The sequence below is a fragment of the Caretta caretta genome, chromosome 16 (assembly GCF_965140235.1).
Source record: "Caretta caretta isolate rCarCar2 chromosome 16, rCarCar1.hap1, whole genome shotgun sequence".
Classification (NCBI taxonomy): Eukaryota; Metazoa; Chordata; order Testudines; family Cheloniidae; genus Caretta; species Caretta caretta.
In genome coordinates this window covers 4,918,047-4,937,704 of record NC_134221.1, presented here as the reverse complement: position 1 = coordinate 4,937,704, position 19,658 = coordinate 4,918,047, and the positions used below count along the sequence as shown (strand labels likewise).

Here is a 19,658-nt window from a genome sequence, read left to right as displayed (position 1 = left end):
CTGTCCAGAAGCGCTATTGAATCGGAGCAGGATTCCATTAGGAGTGACGCAGCCTCTCCAAGGTGGGAATGGGCGTCACCTCGTAGGCCGAGAGCCCTCTGCCCACTGGGCCAGGGATGTAAACCATTAGACAGAGGCTATTTGGCATTTCCTCCCTAGACAGTCTCCTGGAGGTGGGGAGGGCACTGGCACCCCACACCATGAGCACACCCCCCCCCCAGTAGGCATTTGCCGATGGGGAGAAGGCTAGACACAGACGGGCTGTCTGGCATGACAACGATCCCAGGAAGCCCCGCAACCCAGCCAACTCTCGGCCTGAGACAGAATTGGATCACAGACAGCAAGAGGGTGGGCAGTGGGGACTGAATTCACGAGAAGCCAGGTTTCCATTTGCTCTCACCACGCTGAGGCCGCTGCATGGAGGTTAGCTCATGAGACCCAACTGGGTTTCCGGGCACACACATCTCTCGCTGCTTTGAATTCAGTTGCTTTTTCTAAACTGATGCACTCATGTGTGAACATTTCTAATGGTTTTAAACAGGTTCTACTGGTTTAGCTTGTGCCTGTAGAATGTATTCACACAAGCTAAGCTGCTCTAAGGTGTGTGAAATCAATACGGGAGCATCCACACACACAGCTGCCCCAGGTTTCCTACATGGGGATAAAATCACCCCTTCTGTTAAACCACTGCCACTGTGCAGGGCTGGCCTCAGCCAACAGGCATCCTACAAACTGGCTCTTTGGTCTTATTAATGTTTGCTCTCTGCTCCGCCTGGCATGCAGCAGCCTGGGTAAGTCCATACAGCTGGCTCCACAGAGATGAGAACCCCTCACCTCTGTGTAGTGGGGAAGGAGTTCCTGGAGCAGGGGTGGGCAAACGTTTTGGGCCGAGGGCCACGTCTGGGTGGGGAAATTGTATTTAGGGGTGGGGCGGGGGAGGAAGTGCGGAGGGGTGTGCAGGAACGGGCTCAGGGCAAGGGATTGGGGCAGAGGAGGGATGCAGGGTGCAGCAGGGCGCTCAGGGAAGGGGGTTGGGGTGCAGGAGCAGTGTGGGGTGTGGCAGGGGACTCAGGGCAGGGAGTTGGGGGACGGGGTGCAGGAGGGGTTTGGGCTCTGGCCCAGCACCGCTTACCTAAAGAGGCCCTGGGGTGGCAGCGGCAGGCTCCGGGGCCAGGGCAGGCTCCCTGCACGCCTGCCCTGGCCCCACGCAGCGCTGCTCCGGGAAGCGGCTGGCTCCACGTCCCTGTGCAGCCCCCCGGGAGGAGCGGGGGAGCTCCACGTGCCGCCCTTGCCACACCTCCAGATACCTCCCCTGAAGCTACCATTGGCCACAGTTCCCCATTCCCAGCCAATGGAGGCAAGGACAACAACACACAAAGCCCTCCGCCCCCGGGGCCCCAGGGACATGGTGCTGGTGCAGGGCCTGCGGAACCACGGGGGGGCAATCCCGCGGGCTGGATCCAAAGCCCTGAGAGGCCGGATCCAGCCTGCTGGCTGTAGTTTGCCCACCCCTGTCCTGCAGCCTCCACCTTGACACAAGGTCTAGTTAAAGGTGCATGGACAGAGGTGTCTTCTGCCACAAAGGGCTACAGGAGATGAGGGGAGAAGACTAAGGACCCAGGAGGAGACGTGCATTGCCAGGGATGCAGGCAACAAGTGGAACCAGATGGGGAGCAAAAGCACCTTGGAAGGGCCAAGAACACAGCTTTGGCAGCAACCAGCCATTTCTCTTTCTAATTACTCTCCATGGTGCCTCCAGCTTCTCTACCTGCTCTGAAGGCCCCTGGTGGAACAGGCTCTCCAAAGCCGAGGGTGAAGGAGCCCCGCTCTGTATTCTCTCTCGTGGGTGCCAATTGTCCCCCATTGCTAACTGCAAGGCATCCCCTGCCCTAGCTAGACAGATCACAGGACTCCCTCACCTTTAACTTCTCATACTTCTTGGAATAGGCTTCCATGGCCTCCTTAATTTGCTCGGGGAGCTCCAGCTTCTCCTCTTTCAGTGGCGGCCAGAACTCGCTAGACAGGATGACAGCAACGAGGCTAAATGGGGGCCTCTCCTCCTCTGGGAGCTTCTCTTCCTCATCACGGATGTTGGTGTTAATGCGCCGCGAGTCAGCCATATCCTGGGGAGAGGCAGGACACAGCACCTAGTTCAAAGTGCCTGCTCTTCTCCTGGCCAGGCTCCGAAGCAGAGCCAGGGCTGGGCCCCACAGCAGGCCAGAGGTCACAGGGGCCATCACAAAGGAAGAGAGACTTGAGCTGGAGATCGGGGCATGAGAACTGTCTTAAGGGGAGGATGGGGACATTAGGTGCCTGTTTGTCCCCACTATCCACTGAGGAGAGCACCAGACTGGCTTTAGCAGACCACCAGGGACAAGCGGAGATTGCCCCACACCTGCAGCCAAGTTGCTGCCTCTGCTGTACCTGCTCTAGTGACAGATGGGATGACAGCCCCAGATTCACCAGCCCAACCCACTCAAGGGCTCAAATATGGAAGGACTTTGACCACAGTTCTGGGATGCCCACATCACTCTCACTCCCCATGGATTCCCCTCAATCTCTCACTCAGAGTCCCGGGGAGCCCCTCTCATTCCCCATGGTGCTTCTGTCCCCCTCCAAAAGGCCCCCCCTTACTCTGCAATACCCCCAGAGGCCCCTCTCCAAGGCACGGGCTCAGATTTAAGGCAAGCATCCCACAGGCCACCCCTGGCTGCCATTCTCTGAGACACCCTGAGATGTGCTGTGACGCACGCACCAAGCCCTGGATCATCAACAACCTACTTTTAACATGACTTCACAATAGTGCATCTGGGCTTCGCCAAATCGCAGCTTCAGCAGCTCCACGTTGCGGATTTCCCTGACGACAGAGGCAGAGGATCACAAGCAAGACACTGGGAAAGAGAAGCTGAGCCCCCCCCCACAGAGAACAGCAGGGAATGGCAGTCCCTTGGAACACGCTGTCCCTGCAGTCTCTGCTTTCTCAGGCAGATGGTCCCAGGCATTTGAGTGAGGAGGGACTCGCCTGCATCCATCGTTCACCCCTCTGAGCCTGGGGCTGCTGCAGGAACTTCCCATCCCCCTGCCGTTGGGCTGGCAGTTTGTACCTGCCCTGGCCATCCCTAACTGACAACACAGGAGCATGCCTGGCCCCCTTGCCAGCTATTCATGCCAGAGCGCCTGGTTTTCATTAGCCCCATTCTAAAGGTGCAAGAACCAACGTGACTTGCCCAAGGTCAGCAAGCAAGTCAGAGGCAGAGCTGGGGACAGAACCCAGGTCTCCTGACTCCCAGTCCCATGCTCTTCCTACTGGGCAATGCTGCCTCCCCACATAACGGCCTCTGCAGGCCTTCAGTTCCCCTGAAGCAGATGTGATGGAGCCAGGAGGATCCTGGGGAGGGACAAAGCCTGCTCTTTTCCCTGGACTCCAACTCTTTTCCCTCATTGAGCAGCACAGTGTCCTCTTCCTAGCATCTCAGGGCTGCATAGGGTATGCTGTGCAGCCAGCTGGGCCCAGGACGGCCTGTCAGACTGAGAGGCCAGGGATTCAGCTCTGTGGCTGACCTTGCCTTCAAAAGATTCTGGCCTGCACTGCCAGGTTCCCTGCCTCTGATGGCTCATGCTGCTCTCCTGGTGCTAGCCACACAAAGCCAGAGGCCATTTCACTCCAGTCTCCGTCCGATGACAAGTGTCCAAGTAGACAGCCACAGCTCAGTGGGTGGGATCACGGATTTTAGGCTGGGAACCCAGAACTGCAGAGACAGCCCCACATCAGACAAGGCCTTTCCTGGGACTACCTGGCTGGAGCATCTCCCCTAGAGATCCTGGGGGCGGGTGCAGGCCTCACCTTTCAGCGCTGTAGTTGAACTGGTGGAGCAGACGGTCAGCCAACAGCGTGCGGTACTCATTGATGAACAGATCCTTGCTCCCATAGATGCTCACCAGCAGGCTGATGATGTCCGAGGAGCGGCGCTTGGAACTCAACTTCCCTAAGAAGACAAGCCAGAACAGAACAGGAGAGACAGTCTCCCCACCTCCCCAGGCTTGGCCCCACGGAGGGCCTGGGGACAAGCAGCGCTCACAACACCATAAAAGGGAACAAGGAGGAAGTCATGGGCTGCGGAACGTTCAGGTCAGGATGGGGGCAGCTGCGGCTGCCCCGATCCTAGTGTCTAACCTGGGTCAGCATCAACTGGGTCAGGCAGCCAGTCCTCTGGCTCAGAGATGTCATCGTCACTCTCCTGGCCATTTTCCAGCGTCACTGGGTCAGCTTTCGAAAGCTCATTGGCTAGGTCACCAGACCCTTCGGCGTCGCCCGTTAGACCTGCCACAATTTGCCGCACTGTGTCCTCCCTGGTCCTGTCCGAAAGCAGGAGATGAAATGGGGTGGGGGGGTCAGCAAAGGAGTAAGCACAGACCAGCCTGGCATGAGATGTACAGATGACAAACACAAAAACTGGGGGAGTAGTAAATTATTAACTGCACAGGTCACTAACGAAGAGGACCAGAGCACTTGGTAAACTGGGCGCAGGCAAACAATATGCATTTTAAATGTGGCTAAATGCAAATGTATACACCTCAGAAAAAAGAACGTATAACCATGCTTACAGGGTGGGGGCCTCTATCCTGGAAAGCAGTGACTCTGAAAAGGATCTGGGGGTTGTGGTGGATAAATCAGCCTAACATGAGCTCCTTATGTGACCAAAAGAGCTAATATGAACCTGGGAAGCATAGACAGGGGAATCTTATTTCACCTCGGTATTTGGCACTGGTGCGACTGCTGCTGGAATCCTGTGTACGTTTCTGGTGTGCTCAATTCAAGAAGGATGTTGATAAATTGGAGAGGGTTCGGAGAAGAGCCATGAGAACGATTATAGGATAAGAAAACATGCTTTATAGTGACAGACTCAAGGAGTTCAATCTATTTAGCTCAAGAAAGAGAAGGTTAAGGGATGACCTGACTACAGTCTTCAAGTACCTACTGTCACAGAGCCCCCGGGCGATGCTCTGGAACTACTCCACATGAAGCCAGTCAAGATTCAGGGGGAGCCTCCTCTCTGTGAGCAGACTGTCTCCAGGGCAAGAAGCTTACACAGCTTTGACCTTCCTGGGTCTGACCTCAGAGCATTTGGCATCCCCTTCTCACACCCTGCACTTCCCACAGCGAATCCGCACAGGCGGGGCTCCTGGGGAAGCCAGTGGGCCCTGCACCCCAATTCTGCAGTCAGACATGACTCTCAGCCAGGCAGTAAAACAGAAGGTTTATTAGACAACAGGAACATGGTCTAACACAGAGCTTGTAGGTACAGAGAACAGGACCCCTCAGTCAGGTCCATCTTCGGGGGGAGGGGGGAGCCAGAGCCTCCTCTGGCCCTCCCTCCATTTCTCCTGCCACCTCCAAACTGAAACTCTACAGCCCCTCCTCTCGCCTGTGTCTCTTTCCGGGGCCAGGAGGCCACCTGATCTCTTTGTTCTCCAATATCTTCAGCTCACACCTTGCAGGGGAGAGGCCCAGGCCATCAGTTGCCAGGAGACAGGGTGTCGGCCATTCTCTGTCTAGACAGCCTCACACTGGCCCTCTAAGGTTCTGCAACAATCACACAGCTTATCCCACCACCCAGATACTTAAGAAATGCATTGGGGAAACTGAGGCACCCACAGAGTATTCAGAGAGAACATTAAGAACGGTCCCACTTCGTCACATCTCTCTCCCCTTTGAGACCGAACTGAACGGGGTCACTTTAGCCGGTGACCTGGGGAAGTTCGAACCCACCAACGTTCCCATGCATCTCTCCAATTTCTTGGTGAGAGTTACACCAGACCCTTCCAGTTTCAGGCCCACCTTAGGTTGGGCATGCTCGATGGCACTCGCAGGCTGCATTTGGGAAGGTTTATGCGGCCCTTGCCCTTTTGCCATCCCAAAACCCCTGGGGTTCAAACTGGGACCAGGTCTTCTCCCAGCGCTCCAGTCTGGAGGGCTGCGATTCAGGCTCTCTTGGTTAAGAGCCCCCATCTTGACTTTGGCCACCCTCTGACCAGGTGTGTCTGTCACCAGCAGCTCGGCATCAGCCCCTTTCATTGGATGCAGCCACATCAGGGCAGAGTGGTCAGTATACACAGTAAAGCGAAGCCCAAATAGGTACAGCCGCAGCTTTTTAAGGGCCTGCACCATGGCCAAGCATTTCTTCTCTATGGCCACATAATTCTGCTCCCGGGGCAGCAGCTTCTTGCTCAGGTACCCGATGGGGTGTGTCTCCCACTTAGCATTGGCTTGCATCAGCACTACACCCAGCCCTGAGTCTGAGGCGTTGGTGAACACTGTAAAGGCCTTGGCAAAGTCTGGGTTTACCAGATTTACCGGCCCATGGATTAGAGCCTCCTTCAACACACAGAGCCCTCTGGCACTGTTCGGTCCAGACCAGCTTGTATGGCTTCCCCTTCTTACATAGCTCAGTGATGGGGGCAGCTAGGGAGCTCAAGTGGGCTACAAACCTCCAGTAGTACCCCGCCATCCCAATAAAGGCCTGGACCTGTTTCTTGGTCTGGGGAACAGGCCAATCTCTGATCATCTCCACCTTACACTTTTCAGCTTTTACCATCAGTCTTGTCCCCTTGGGGCAGCCCAGCACCCTCTTCACCCGGGACACGTGTTCCTCCCAGGTCTGGCTAAAGACACAGATGTCATCAATGCACGCCAGGGCCAAGTTCTCCATCCCCCTCAGTAACCAATCCACCCGGTGCTGGGAGGTGGCTGACGCCCCCTTGAGGTCGAAAGGCAGGACCAGGAACTCAAAGAGCCGCAAAGGGGTAGGTCAAGGCAGATTTCAACCGGGCATCTGGACCCAAAGGCACCTGCCAGTCGCCCTTGGTGAGATCCACAGTAGAGAGGTAATGAGCCCCCCCCGAGCCTGTCTAGAATCTCACCAGGCCTAGGCATGGGGCAGGCATCAGACACGGTGATGGCATTAAGCTTCCAATAGTCCACACAGAATTGGATCGACCCATCTTTCTTGGGGACCAGCCCCACAGGGGAGGCCCATGGGCTGTGGAACAGCTGGATCACCTCTAAAACCAGCATGTCCTTGACCTCTCTCTCCAGGTTCTGGGCTGTTTTTCCAGTGACTCTGAACGTGGGACACCTGATGGGAGGATTGGCTCCCAGCTCAGTGAAGTGATCCACCATCGCCAGTTCATGCTGCTGCTGTTGCTCCTGCAGCTCTTTCTCGGGCTCTTGCTGTCTCTCACGGTCCTCTCACTCTCTCAGACTCAGCTCCAATCCCATCCATCTCCGATCCCCTGATGGGGAGCCCAATCTTGAAGACCCCCATCTGGTTGGGGACAGGACTCTTGGGGATGCCTGGCTACCACTCCAGCTGCTCCCAGATCCTCTTGTAGCCCCATTTGGGTCAGGAATCTGCTCCTTAGAGCGGTCATCGTCCTGCAGCTGCACAATTAACTGTGCTTTGGTGAACTTTCCAATGCATAACCCTCTCTTTTGGCACAGGTTTACAATGTCCTTCTTAAGGAGATGGTGATAGGCCATCACTTCGCTGTTCCCAAGTTGTTGTGGACTCGCAGGCCAGTGTGCTCTCAGCTCCCCACAGTTTCCAGGAAGAACCTCTAGTGTGCCAGCCCTTCTCCAGGTCACCACCTCTCCAGGGTCAAGCTGCAGACTCCTCCGCCCCTGAGACTGCACACTGCAGTCCTCAGGGGGATCCCATTACTGCAACAGTCCTTCTTGCTAGTCATACTCTCCCAGGGGTTAAGCATAGCTCCTTCGCCCCGTAACCGCCCCTCTCTGAGCCTTCACAGCACGCCTGGTCCTTGTTAATCCCCCTTCAATTTACTGCTCCCCAGTCACTTACTGCAAGAAGCGCCATTCATGGGGTGCAGTACATGCCCCCACTGCCACCAGTTGTCACGGAGTCACCGGGCGATGCTCTGGAACTACTCCATATGAAGCCTGTCAGGACTCTAGGGGAGCCTCCTCTCTGTGAGCAGACTGTCTCCAGGGCAAGAAGCTTACACAGCTTTGACCTTCCTTTGACCTCAGAGCATTCAGCATCCCCTTCTCACACCATGCGCTTCCCACAGCGAGTCTGTACAGGCAGGGTTTCTGGGGAAGCAAGTGGCCCTGCACCCCAATTCTGCAGTCAGACGTGACTCTCAGCCAGCCAGTAAAACAGAAGGTTTATTAGACAACAGGAACATGGTCTAACACAGAGCTTGTAGGTACAGAGAACAGGACCCCTCAGTCAGGTCCATCTTGGGGGGCAGGGAGGCCAGAGCCTCCTCTGGTCCTCCCTCCATTTCCCCGGCCACCTCCAAACTGAACTCTCCAGGCCCTCCTCTCACCTTTGTCTCTTTCCCAGGCCAGGAGGCCACCTGATCTCTTTGTTCTCCAACACCTTCAGCTCACACCTTGCAGGGGAGGGGCCCAGGCCATCAGCTGCCAGGAGAAAGGGTGTAGCCATTCTCTGTCTAGACAGCTTCACACTGGCCCTCTAAGCCCTGGTCTACACTAGGACTTTAGGTCGAATTTAGCAGCATTAAATCGATGTAAACCTGCACCCGTCCACACAATGAAGCCCTTTATTTCGACTTAAAGGGCTCTTAAAATTGATTTCCTTACTCCACCCCTGACAAGTGGATTAGCGCTTAAATCGACGTTGCCGGCTCGAATTTGGGGTACTGTGGACACAATTCGATGGTATTGGCCTCCGGGAGCTATCCCAGAGTGCTCCATTATGACCGCTCTGGACAGCACTCTCAACTCAGATGCACTGGCCAGGTAGACAGGAAAAGAACCGCGAACTTTTGAATCTCATTTCCTGTTTGGCCAGCGTGGCAAGCTGCAGGTGACCATGCAGAGCTCATCAGCACAGGTGACCATGATGGAGTCCCAGAATCGCAAAAGAGCTCCAGCATGGACCGAACGGGAGGTACGGGATCTGATCGCTGTTTGGGGAGAGGAATCCGTGCTATCAGAACTCCGTTCCAGTTTTCGAAATGCCAAAACCTTTGTGAAAATCTCCCAGGGCATGAAGGACAGAGGCCATAACAGGGACCCGAAGCAGTGCCGCGTGAAACTGAAGGAGCTGAGGCAAGCCTACCAGAAAACCAGAGAGGCGAACAGCCGCTCTGGGTCAGAGCCCCAAACATGCCGCTTCTATGATGAGCTGCATGCCATTTTAGGGGGTTCAGCCACCACTACCCCCGCCGTGTTGTTTGACTCCTTCAATGGAGATGGAGGCAATACGGAAGCAGGTTTTGGGGACGAAGATGATGATGATGAGGAGGAGGTTGTAGATAGCTCACAGCAAGCAAGCGGAGAAACCGGTTTTCCCGACAGCCAGGAACTGTTTCTCACCCTAGACCTGGAGCCAGTACCCCCCGAACCCACCCAAGGCTGCCTCCTGGACCCAGCAGGCGGAGAAGGGACCGCTGGTGAGTGTACCTTTTAAAATACTATACATGGTTTAAAAGCAAGCATGTGAAAGGATTACTTTACTTTGCCCTGGCATTTGCGGTTCTCCTAGATGTAGTCCTAAAGCCTTTGCAAAAGGTTTCTGGGGAGGGCAGCCTTATTGCGTCCTTCATGGTAGGACACTTTACCACTCCAGGCCAGTAACACGTACTCGGGAATCATTGTAGAACAAAGCATTGCAGTGTATGTTTGCTGGCATTCAAACAACATCCGTTCTTTATCTCTCTGTGTTATCCTCAGGAGAGTGAGATATAATTCATGGTCACCTGGTTGAAATAGAGTGCTTTTCTTCAGGGGACACTCAGAGGAGCCCATTCCTGCTGGGCTGTTTGCCTGTGGCTAAACAGAAATGTTCCCCGCTGTTAGCCACAGGGAGGGGGGAAGGTTGAGGGGGTAGTCACGCGGTGGGAGGAGGCAAAATGCGACCTTGTAACGAAAGCACATGTGCTATGTATGTAATGTTAACAGCAAGGTTTGCCCTGAAAGAGTGTAGCCACTGTTTTATAAAATGTGTCTTTTTAAATACCGCTGTCCCTTTTTTTTTCTCCACCAGCTGCATGTGTTTCAATGATCACAGGATCTTCTCCTTCCCAGAGGCTAGTGAAGCTTAGAAAGAAAAAAAAAACGCACTCGCGATGAAATGTTCTCCGAGCTCATGCTGTCCTCCCACACTGACAGAGCACAGACGAATGCGTGGAGGCAAATAATGTCAGAGTGCAGGAAAGCACAAAATGACCGGGAGGAGAGGTGGCGGGCTGAAGAGAGTAAGTAGCGGGCTGAAGAGAGTAAGTGGCGGGCTGAAGAGAGTAAGTGGCGGGCTGAAGACAGGGCTGAAGCTCAAATGTGGCGGCAGCGTGATGAGAGGAGGCAGGATTCAATGCTGAGGCTGCTGCAGGACCAAACCAGTATGCTCCAGTGTATGGTTGAGCTGCAGCAAAGGCAGCTCGAGCACAGACTGCCACTGCTGCCCCTCTGTAACCAACCGCCCTCCTCCCCAACTTCCATAGCCTCCACACCCAGGCGCCCAAGAACGCGGTGGGGGGGCCTCCGGCCAACCAGCCACTCCACCACAGAGGATTGCCCAAAAAAAAGAAGGCTGTCATTCAATAAATTTTAAAGTTGTAAACTTTTAAAGTGCTGTGTGGCATTTTCCTTCCCTCCTCCACCACCCCTCCTGGGCTACCTTGGTAGTCATCCCCCTATTTGTGTGATGAATGAATAAAGAATGCATGAATGTGAAGCAACAATGACTTTATTGCCTCTGCAAGCGGTGATTGAAGGGAGGAGGGGCGGGTGGTTAGCTTACAGGGAAGTAGAGTGAACCAAGCGGCGGGGGGTTTCATCAAGGAGAAACAAACAGAACTTTCACACCGTAGCCTGGCCAGTCATGAAACTGGTTTTCAAAGCTTCTCTGATGCGCACTGCGCCCTCCTGTGCTCTTCTAACCGCCCTGGTGTCTGGCTGCGCGTAACCAGCAGCCAGGCGATTTGCCTCAACCTCCCACCCCGCCATAAACGTCTCCCCCTTACTCTCACAGATATTGTGGAGCACACAGCAAGCAGTAATAACAGTGGGAATATTGGTTTCGCTGAGGTCTAAGCGAGTCAGTAAACTGCGCCAGCGTGCCTTTAAACGTCCAAATGCACATTCTACCACCATTCTGCACTTGCTCAGCCTGTAGTTGAAGAGCTCCTGACTACTGTCCAGGCTGCCTGTGTACGGCTTCATGAGCCATGGCATTAAGGGGTAGGCTGGGTCCCCAAGGATATATATAGGCATTTCAACATCCCCAACAGTTATTTTCTGGTCTGGGAATAAAATCCCTTCCTGCAGCTTTTGAAACAGACCAGAGTTCTTGAAGATGCGAGCATCATGCACCTTTCCCAGCCATCCCACGTTGATGTTGGTGAAACGTCCCTTGTGATCCACCAGAGCTTGCAGCACTATCGAAAAGTACCCCTTTCGGTTTATGTACTCGCCGGCTTGGTGCTCCGGTGCCAAGATAGGGATATGGGTTCCGTCTATAGCCCCACCACAGTTAGGGAATCCCATTGCAGCAAAGCCATCTACTATGACCTGCACATTTCCCAGGGTCACTACCCTTGATATCAGCAGATCTTTGATTGCATGGGCTACTTGCATCACAGCAGCCTCCACAGTAGATTTGCCCACTCCAAATTGATTCCCAACTGACCGGTAGCTGTCTGGCGTTGCAAGCTTCCACAGGGCTATCGCCACTCGCTTCTCAACTGTGAGGGCTGCTCTCATCTTGGTATTCATGCGCCTCAGGGCAGGGGAAAGCAAGTCACAAAGTTCCATGGAAGTGCCCTTACGCATGCGAAAGTTTCGCAGCCACTGGGAATCGTCCCAGACCTGCAACACTATGCGGTCCCACCAGTCTGTGCTTGTTTCCCGAGCCCAGAATCGGCGTTCCACAGCATGAACCTGCCCCATTAACACCATGATGCATGCATTGGCAGGGCCCATGCTTTCAGAGAAATCTGTGTCCATGTCCTGATCACTCACGTGACCGCGCTGACGTCGCCTCCTCGCCCGGTATCGCTTTGCCAGGTTCTGGTGCTGCATATACTGCTGGATAATGCGTGTGCTGTTTAATGTGCTCCTAATTGCCAAAGTGAGCTGAGCGGCCTCCATGCTTGCCTTGGTATGGCGTCCGCACAGAAAAAAGGCGCGGAACGATTGTCTGCCGTTGCTCTGACGGAGGGAGGGGCGACTGACGACACGGCTTACAGGGTTGGCTTCAGGGAGCTAAAATCAACAAAGGGGGTGCCTGTACATCAAGGAGTATTTCAGGCAGGACTTCACGGAGGGTTCCAATAAGAAATGGTGCACCTAAGTTATCTTTCTTATTGGAACAAGGAGGTTAGCCTGGCCTCTGATTGATATATGGCTAGATTTACCTCGCTGCACCTTCTCTGTGAGTGACTGCAGTGTGACCTAGAGGAATGAGTCCCCTAGACAGGGGAGGAGGCAAATGAGTACAAAACAAATCTGGTCTATTTCTTGTTTTGACCCACTCCATCTATCTTTTACATCTTTGGCTGGCAGCAGACGGTGCAGAAGGACTGCATGCCATCCACATCTCATGGCTGCTCGGCAGAAGATGGTACAGTACGACTGCTAGCCATCCCCATCTCTTGCCTGCCTGGCAGGAGATGGTACAATACGACTGCTAGCAATCCTCATCTCTTGCCTGCCTGGCAGAAGATGGCACAGTACGACTGCTAGCAGTCCGTATCGCCTGCCTGCTCACCATAAGACGGTTCAATAGGACTGACTGCAGGACTAAAGAGAATGACCTGGTCAAGTCATTCCAAATTTAGTCCCTGCGCCCATGTCTGCCCAGGCGCTCCCAGCCGACGTAGCCAGGAGCACCTCGGACATGACGAGGACGACTACCAGTCGTATTGCACCGTCTGCTGCCAGAAGGCAATGGGTTGCTGCTACTGTGCAGCAAAGCCGTACCGCGTCTGCCAGCACCCAGGAGACATAGGGTGACGGTTACCTGAGCGGGCTCCATGCTTGCCGTGGTGTGGCGTCTGCACAGGTAACTCAGGAAAAAAGGCGCGAAATGATTGTCTGCCCTTGCTTTCACGGAGGGAGGGAGGGAATGGGGGCCTGACGATACGTACCCAGAACCACCCGCGACAATGTTTTAGCCCCATCAGAGTGCTCCATTGTGACTGCTCTGGACAGCACTCTCAGATGCCCGATTGTTTGCCGTTGCTCTGACGCCGGGAGGGGCGACTGAGGACACGGCTTACAGGGTTGGCTTCAGGGAGCTAAAATCAACAAAGGGGGTGGCTTTACATCAAGGAGTATTTCAGGCAGGACTTCACGGAGGGTTCCAATAAGAAATGGTGCACCTAAGTTATTGTCCTTATTGGAACAAGAAGGTTAGCCTGGCCTCTGATTGATACATGGCTAGATTTACCTCGCTGCACCTTCTCTGTGAGTGACTGCAGTGTGACCTAGAGGAATGAGTCCCCTAGACGGGGGGGGAGAGGGAGGAAGCAAATGAGTACAAAACAAATCTGGTCTATTTCTTGTTTTGATCCACTCCATCTATCTTTTACATCTTTGGCTGGCAGCAGACCGTGCAGAAGGACTGCATGCCATCCACATCTCATGGCTGCTCGGCAGAAGATGGTACAGTACGACTGCTAGCAGTCCGTATCGCCTGCCCGCTCACCCTAAGACGGTTCAATAGGACTGACTGCAGGACTAAAGAGAATGACCTGGTCAAGTCACTCCAAATTTAGTCCCTGCGCCCATGTCTGCCCAGGCGCTCCCAGCCGACGTGGCCAGGAGCACCTCGGACATGACGATGACGGCTACCAGTCGTACTGTACCGTCTGCTGCCACAAGGCAAGGAGTTGCTGCTACCGTGTAGCAATGCCGTACCGCGTCTGCCAGCACCCAGGAGACATAGGGTGACGGTTACCTGAGCAGGCTCCATGCTTGCCGTGGTATGGCGTCTGCCGGTAACTCAGGAAAAAAGGCGCGAAACGATTGTCTGCCCTTGCTTTCACGGAGGGAGGGAGGGAACGGGGGCCTGACGATATGTACCCAGAACCACCCGCGACAACGTTTTAGCTCCATCAGGCATTGGGATCTCAACCCAGAATTCCAATGGGCAGCGGAGACTGCAGGAACTGTGGGATAGCTACCCACAGTGCAACGCTCCGGAAGTCGACTCTAGCCTCGGTACTGTGGAAGCACTCCGCCGAGTTAATGCACTTAGAGCATTTTCTGTGGGGACACACACACTCGAATATATAAAACCGATTTCTAAAAAACCGACTTCTATAAATTCGACCTTATTCCGTAGTGTAGACATACCCTAAGGCTCTGCAACAATCACACAGCTTATCCCACCACCTAGATACTTAAGAAATGCATAGGGGAAACTGAGGCACCCACACAGTATTCAGAGAGAACATTAAGAACAGCCCCACTTCGTCACACCTACATGGGGAACAAATATTTAATAATGGGCTCTTCAATCTAGGCGAGAAAGGTCCAACATGATCCAATGGCTAGGAGTGAGACAAATTCAGGCTAGAAAGAAGATATACATTTTTTACCAGTGAGAGTAATTAGCTGTGGAACAATCTACCAAGGGTTGTGGTGGATTCTCTATCACTGACAATTTTTCAGTCAAGACTGGATGTTCTTCTAAAAGGTCTGCTCTAGGAATTATGTTGAGGAAGACCTCTGGCCTGTGTAAGAAAGATGGTCACACTAGATGATCACAACGGTTCCTTTTGGCCTTGCAATCTCTGAGTTGTATGGAGTAAAACAGAATATTGAAAGGTATGAGCATCTAACCAGGGCATAGCTTTGCAATAATAAACACCATTGCTTAAAGAGTGGGTCATTCCAGTTAATAGTCTGGGTAATACAGCAGTACAATGATTGAAATGAATGAAACAAACAAAAACCCACCAACAAGAAAAGGATCAGAGGAATTCACTATACTTCAGCACCATCTACTGGGTATCGATGGAAGTAGCACAGAAACACCTGAAACCCGAGAGCCATTAGCAAGTGTCCAATAAAAACAACAGACTTGCCCTCCTCCAATTACACGTTGTTGCGGGTTAGAACTTGAGGTCACTGTGCAGGAGCCCAGAACTAGCCATGCTCACGTGGATAGTGTGACATGGCATATAGACCCCACACAGGAGAGGAAGATGCCAGAGAAGTCCTGGTGGTAGGGGCTAGTCCTGCCCCTCCAGCCCTGTCAGTCTTGTATGACAGGGAGGAGGCTGCAGTTAGCAGGTGCAGGAGGAGCAGGTTTGCCCAAAGCAGGGGACTGCAGGAGTGACCCCTGAAGCCACAGACAGAACTCCTAGCTTGGAGACCTTCACCTCAACCTGGAGAAGAGTACAGCTGACTCCAGGTAAGATGGACAGGCCGTGCCTGACTCAGGCCTTGTCTACACTACAGAGTTTTGTCGACGCAAGTTACACCGATGTACAGCCACCACTGTAATTAAACCGCTGTTGCATGTCCACACTATGCTTCTTGTGTCGGCAGAGCACAGCCACAATAGCACCTCTTGCACCACACAGAGAGCAGTGCACTGTGGGTAGCTATCCCACCATGCAACTAGCTGCAGGGTGCTTTGGGAAGGGTTTGCAATGCCACATGGGGCAGGGACAATGTCACATGATGAAGGTTTCTCAATCATATGGGCATCCTACTAGATTGCCAGCTGCTTTTCAATTGCCCTGGTAACCTGCAGCCCAGCCATGTCTGTCAGAAAGCATGGATCCTGCGCTGCTCTTCAGTATTGTGCTGTGCATTACGAACACAAGGCTAGAAGAGGAGCCCAATGGGCAACTATTTGGCTGAGAGAGGCCTTGAAGGAGTATTTTAACACTGAGGCACAGTAGTGTGTGTTGCTGTAGTGTGCTGAGCCTGGCACTGTTTGTTTGTACCTTATAATGATTGCTGAGTGTGCCCAAAAAGGAACACACTGTAAATCACTTTTTAAAGTAGCACTCAGTAATCTGACCAAACTGACATTGCCGAGGGGGAGGGGAGGGGGGAGAGAGAGAGTGTGCATGCACGCGAGTGTTGGGAAAGTGTGTGTGCTGGGGGAGAGTGAGTGTGTCAGCATGCTGTCTCTAAGTTCACACAGCAGCCAGAAACAACCAATCCTGAGACAGAATCTGGTGCACAGAGAGCTGGTGTCCTCATGTTCCACCACCACCACCGGCAGGGGGACACCCTGACATCAGCCCCCCACCTCCATCCCCACTCTGCACAGCACAAGTCTCTTACCCACACCCAGCAGCAGCCCATCCTGCCTGCCTGCCCCTGTGGTCCTAGCCCAGGAGAGCAGGATTCCGCATTAATATTTTGATTCTCCCACAAGTTCTCCCACAGCCTCCTCTCCCCACAGACCAAGGAGATCCACCCCCTCCCCCTGTAGTCCAGGCAGGAATGTGTTTGCTGCCAGGAGCCCGCATGCTCAGCTGTGCAGTAGCTATGTGAGCTCTCCACACTGTGGGATTTCAATGCTTCCTAGGGCTTTGAAAGGGGAGGGGCACATGCCTGTGTAGCTGGATGCAGGGGAGCGGCATTCAAAACAGTGAGCAGAACAGTCATGGTGGGCATTGTGGGATACCTCCTGGAGGCCAGTTACAACGATTTAATGAATGCAGTGTCTACAGTGATGCTTTTTCGATCTACCTTTGCCACAAAAAGCTCTACACCTCTCATCGAGGTGGTTTTATTTTGTCGGCAAAGCAGGAGTTGTGTCAGTGGGAGGACCTTTGTAATGCGTACACTTCCACTGTTTTGTCGACAAAAGCTGCCTTTTGCAGACAAAACTGTGTAGTATAGCCAAGGGCTGAGACACCCAGCCAGAGCGATTTCCCCAACTCTCCCTATGTTGGGGCTAGATCTTTGGCAGCACTGTAGACTTACCATGCCCTTCTTTGCTGAGACCACAGGGAGAGAGTATCCCTGAATGTCGGGGTTTCTGACTTTCATTTTGATCCCTCATCCAGAGATTAAAGAAGGCACACAAAAGGGCAGAGCCGCCACCACAAACAGTAAGGAAGTGCTGAAACCACCCATTGTAGATTATTGTTACAGACTCTGTTCCAGACAGCCTCTGCCTTCCTCCAGGGTCACAGGACAGAGTTCTGACTGAACCCCACAGATACACTGCAGAACCCAGACATGCTAGCGACACCTGTACCAGCCACATGGACAGACTCTCCCGATCCAACTGTTTACCAGGATTACAAAGTGATGAGATTTTATTTAGAGATCGTATTTCTCTGTGTTGTTTAACATGACTAAGAGAGCCATCTTGTTGGGACTACGTTCTTTCTAATGAGACCTCAAGTAAAGATACTTGGATTTTAACTAATGCTATATGCATATTCCTCCTTTATAAAACCAAGCAAACTGGCCTAAGAAAAACTTACACAACAACTTTAAGCAATTGCTCTTGATGTTTTAAATTAGTCCTCTTCATACCAAACAATCCCAATAGCAGGGACCACATTCTTAGTCATGCCTTAAGTCAAGTGCATCCTTATTCCCTGTAGAATTATTGGAAGTGGGACAAACGTATTAGAGTGCTAAAGAGTCAATAGCCTGAGATTGTAAGTCAATTATTCCTTGGTATAGCTGCTTGCCCAAAACAGATCTGTGTTAATCACAACACTGCATGTGTATTTTGTGTTCTGTACATGCCTAAAGTGTTTGCTGTTTCTATGCTTAATGGATGATTGTGAATTTAATAAACTGTTAATTGGCTAAGAATAACCAAGTGTCCTGATTTGAGAAATACTGTCCAAGGTAAAAAAACCTAGAACTTAAAATTAATAAGCTAGCGCTCCCTGGACTCAGTAAAAAGGGGTTACCCTAATTAAGTTCTATCCCTTTACCAGCTACAACACTTAAACTAGATCTGCCAGTTTGATATGTTAGGTTTCAGCTTTAAAATCTACTGGCAGATCAGCAGATTCATTAAATTGTCCCATTCACACTTACCTCAGGTACTTCCTGATGGGCTCACAGGCTACCTCCAGGATAACCATGGAGGGGTCCAGTTCTCGCAAGGCCTTGATGGCCGAGATGTAGAGAGTAATGATGTCCGATGTGTTGACTCCTAAAGCAAGGGAGGAGGACAGGCAGAGTCTCAGAGCAGAGAGCAAAGCTCGGACCCAGGAAGGGCCCTAAGGGAGCCTTAGTTAGATCCAGAGAGCTGGAGGGGAGGTGCTTGCTGCAGTGCCCTGGTCAGATGGAGGGACAAAGCTCCATGTGTCTGGGCAGCAGACTCCAACCAGAGAAGCTGCATGGGGGCTATTGGAAACCAGCTCAGCACAGACTAAGCGCTCAGCCCATGCAGCACTCTAGAGAAGCCTTCAAGCAAAGACAACCTTCTATCTTGATTCCTTGCTGCACTGCACAGAAAAGGGAACCTTGAGGTGTGGGACAGGGCATTCCTACAACACACTGTTATCCAAGAATGCACTAGCGTGGAGGGGGCAGGGACATGGTTACCACACACTAACCTTGCCATGCCCCTGGATGCAGTGGCAGAGCTGCTCTTCAGGATATCCCCACTTGCACACGCACAGCCCCTTCAGGGCCCATGCCCAGGCCCTGGGGACACATGAGGGATGAAACACTCACCGGGATGAAGAAGCCGCATTTCCAGAGCGCTTTTCAGGGAGCTGAGCAGCTGCTGCCTCTGATTGGTCCTTTCCAGGCAGAACTTGAGATCCTCCACAGCTGGCTTTGACTCTGGAAAATCTGCAAACAAAAAGAGCAGTCAGAAAAGGTGCCAGGCCCCATAAGGAGGCGATGGGAGAGCACAAGACGCCCCAGGGCACATGAGGAGGGGAAAGCAGGGCTGCATGGCCACGAGGCAGGTCTGGGCTGGCAGGCAAGGAAAGAGCAAGTCAACACGGCCTGGGCAGCAGGCAGGGGTCATGCTCACCACGGATGATGCTGAAGAGCTCCTCAATGCGCATGCTGGCATAGATGCGGTAGAAGAACCTCTGGACATGGCACCTCCAGCGCTTCAGGGTGCTGCTGGCCTCTGGGGTGGAGTGGGCCATGGGGCTGTCCTGCAGGAACACTCTGCTAAGCCAGCCAATCACCTTCTCGATCCACTGCACAATGAGAAGGAAAATAGAGAGAGCCGCACAACCCAACGGTGCCAGCCATCATCCCATGCACCTTCAGCGGACTGGAAATAAGGTGTACATTTTTTAACAGTGACAGTAATTAGCCATTGGAACAATTTACTAAGGGTCATGGTGCATTCTCCATCACCTGACAATTTTTAAATCAAGACTGGAGCAAAAGATCTGCTGTAGGAATTATTTCGGGGAAGTTCTTTGGCCTGTATTACACAGGAGGTCAGATTAGCTGATTCCAGTGGTGCCTCTGGCTTTGGAATCTATGACATTCACAGCAGGCTTCCAGGGCACACAACTCCACACTAGCCTCCTGAGAAGAGCATTGCCCTCTGCCATGGCCCAAACCCAGCTCTGACTAGAGATCATTGGTCCCTAATAGCCAACACTGCAGCTAGAGGAAGCTGCATTGGGCGAGTGAGTTAGCAGATGCAGCCAGATTTGAAATAAACCACAGGAACACCATGAGCCAGATCCCA

General features: G+C 52.9%; 1 protein-coding gene and 1 long non-coding RNA gene across 4 annotated transcripts in view; one reads left to right on the top strand and one right to left on the bottom strand.

Moving 5' to 3' along the window:
- The window catches only part of LOC125623313 (anaphase-promoting complex subunit 2), a 66,694-nt gene that overhangs the window by 3,312 nt on the left and 43,724 nt on the right, over positions 1-19,658 (bottom strand). For all 3 annotated transcript variants that reach the window (XM_075120578.1, XM_075120577.1, XM_048822427.2), the window contains exons 4-10: positions 18,978-19,152; positions 18,671-18,790; positions 18,026-18,143; positions 4,175-4,356; positions 3,845-3,986; positions 2,782-2,857; positions 1,920-2,123 (exon numbers count right to left, since the gene is read on the bottom strand). In XM_075120578.1, the coding sequence (XP_074976679.1) occupies positions 1,920-2,123; positions 2,782-2,857; positions 3,845-3,986; positions 4,175-4,356; positions 18,026-18,143; positions 18,671-18,790; positions 18,978-19,152 (1,017 nt within the window). The remainder of the gene's footprint in view (positions 1-1,919; positions 2,124-2,781; positions 2,858-3,844; positions 3,987-4,174; positions 4,357-18,025; positions 18,144-18,670; positions 18,791-18,977; positions 19,153-19,658) is intronic.
- Positions 8,514-10,618, top strand: LOC125623321 (uncharacterized). The gene is made up of 2 exons (XR_012665287.1): positions 8,514-9,444; positions 10,038-10,618. It is a non-coding gene; the product is annotated as an uncharacterized LOC125623321 (long non-coding RNA).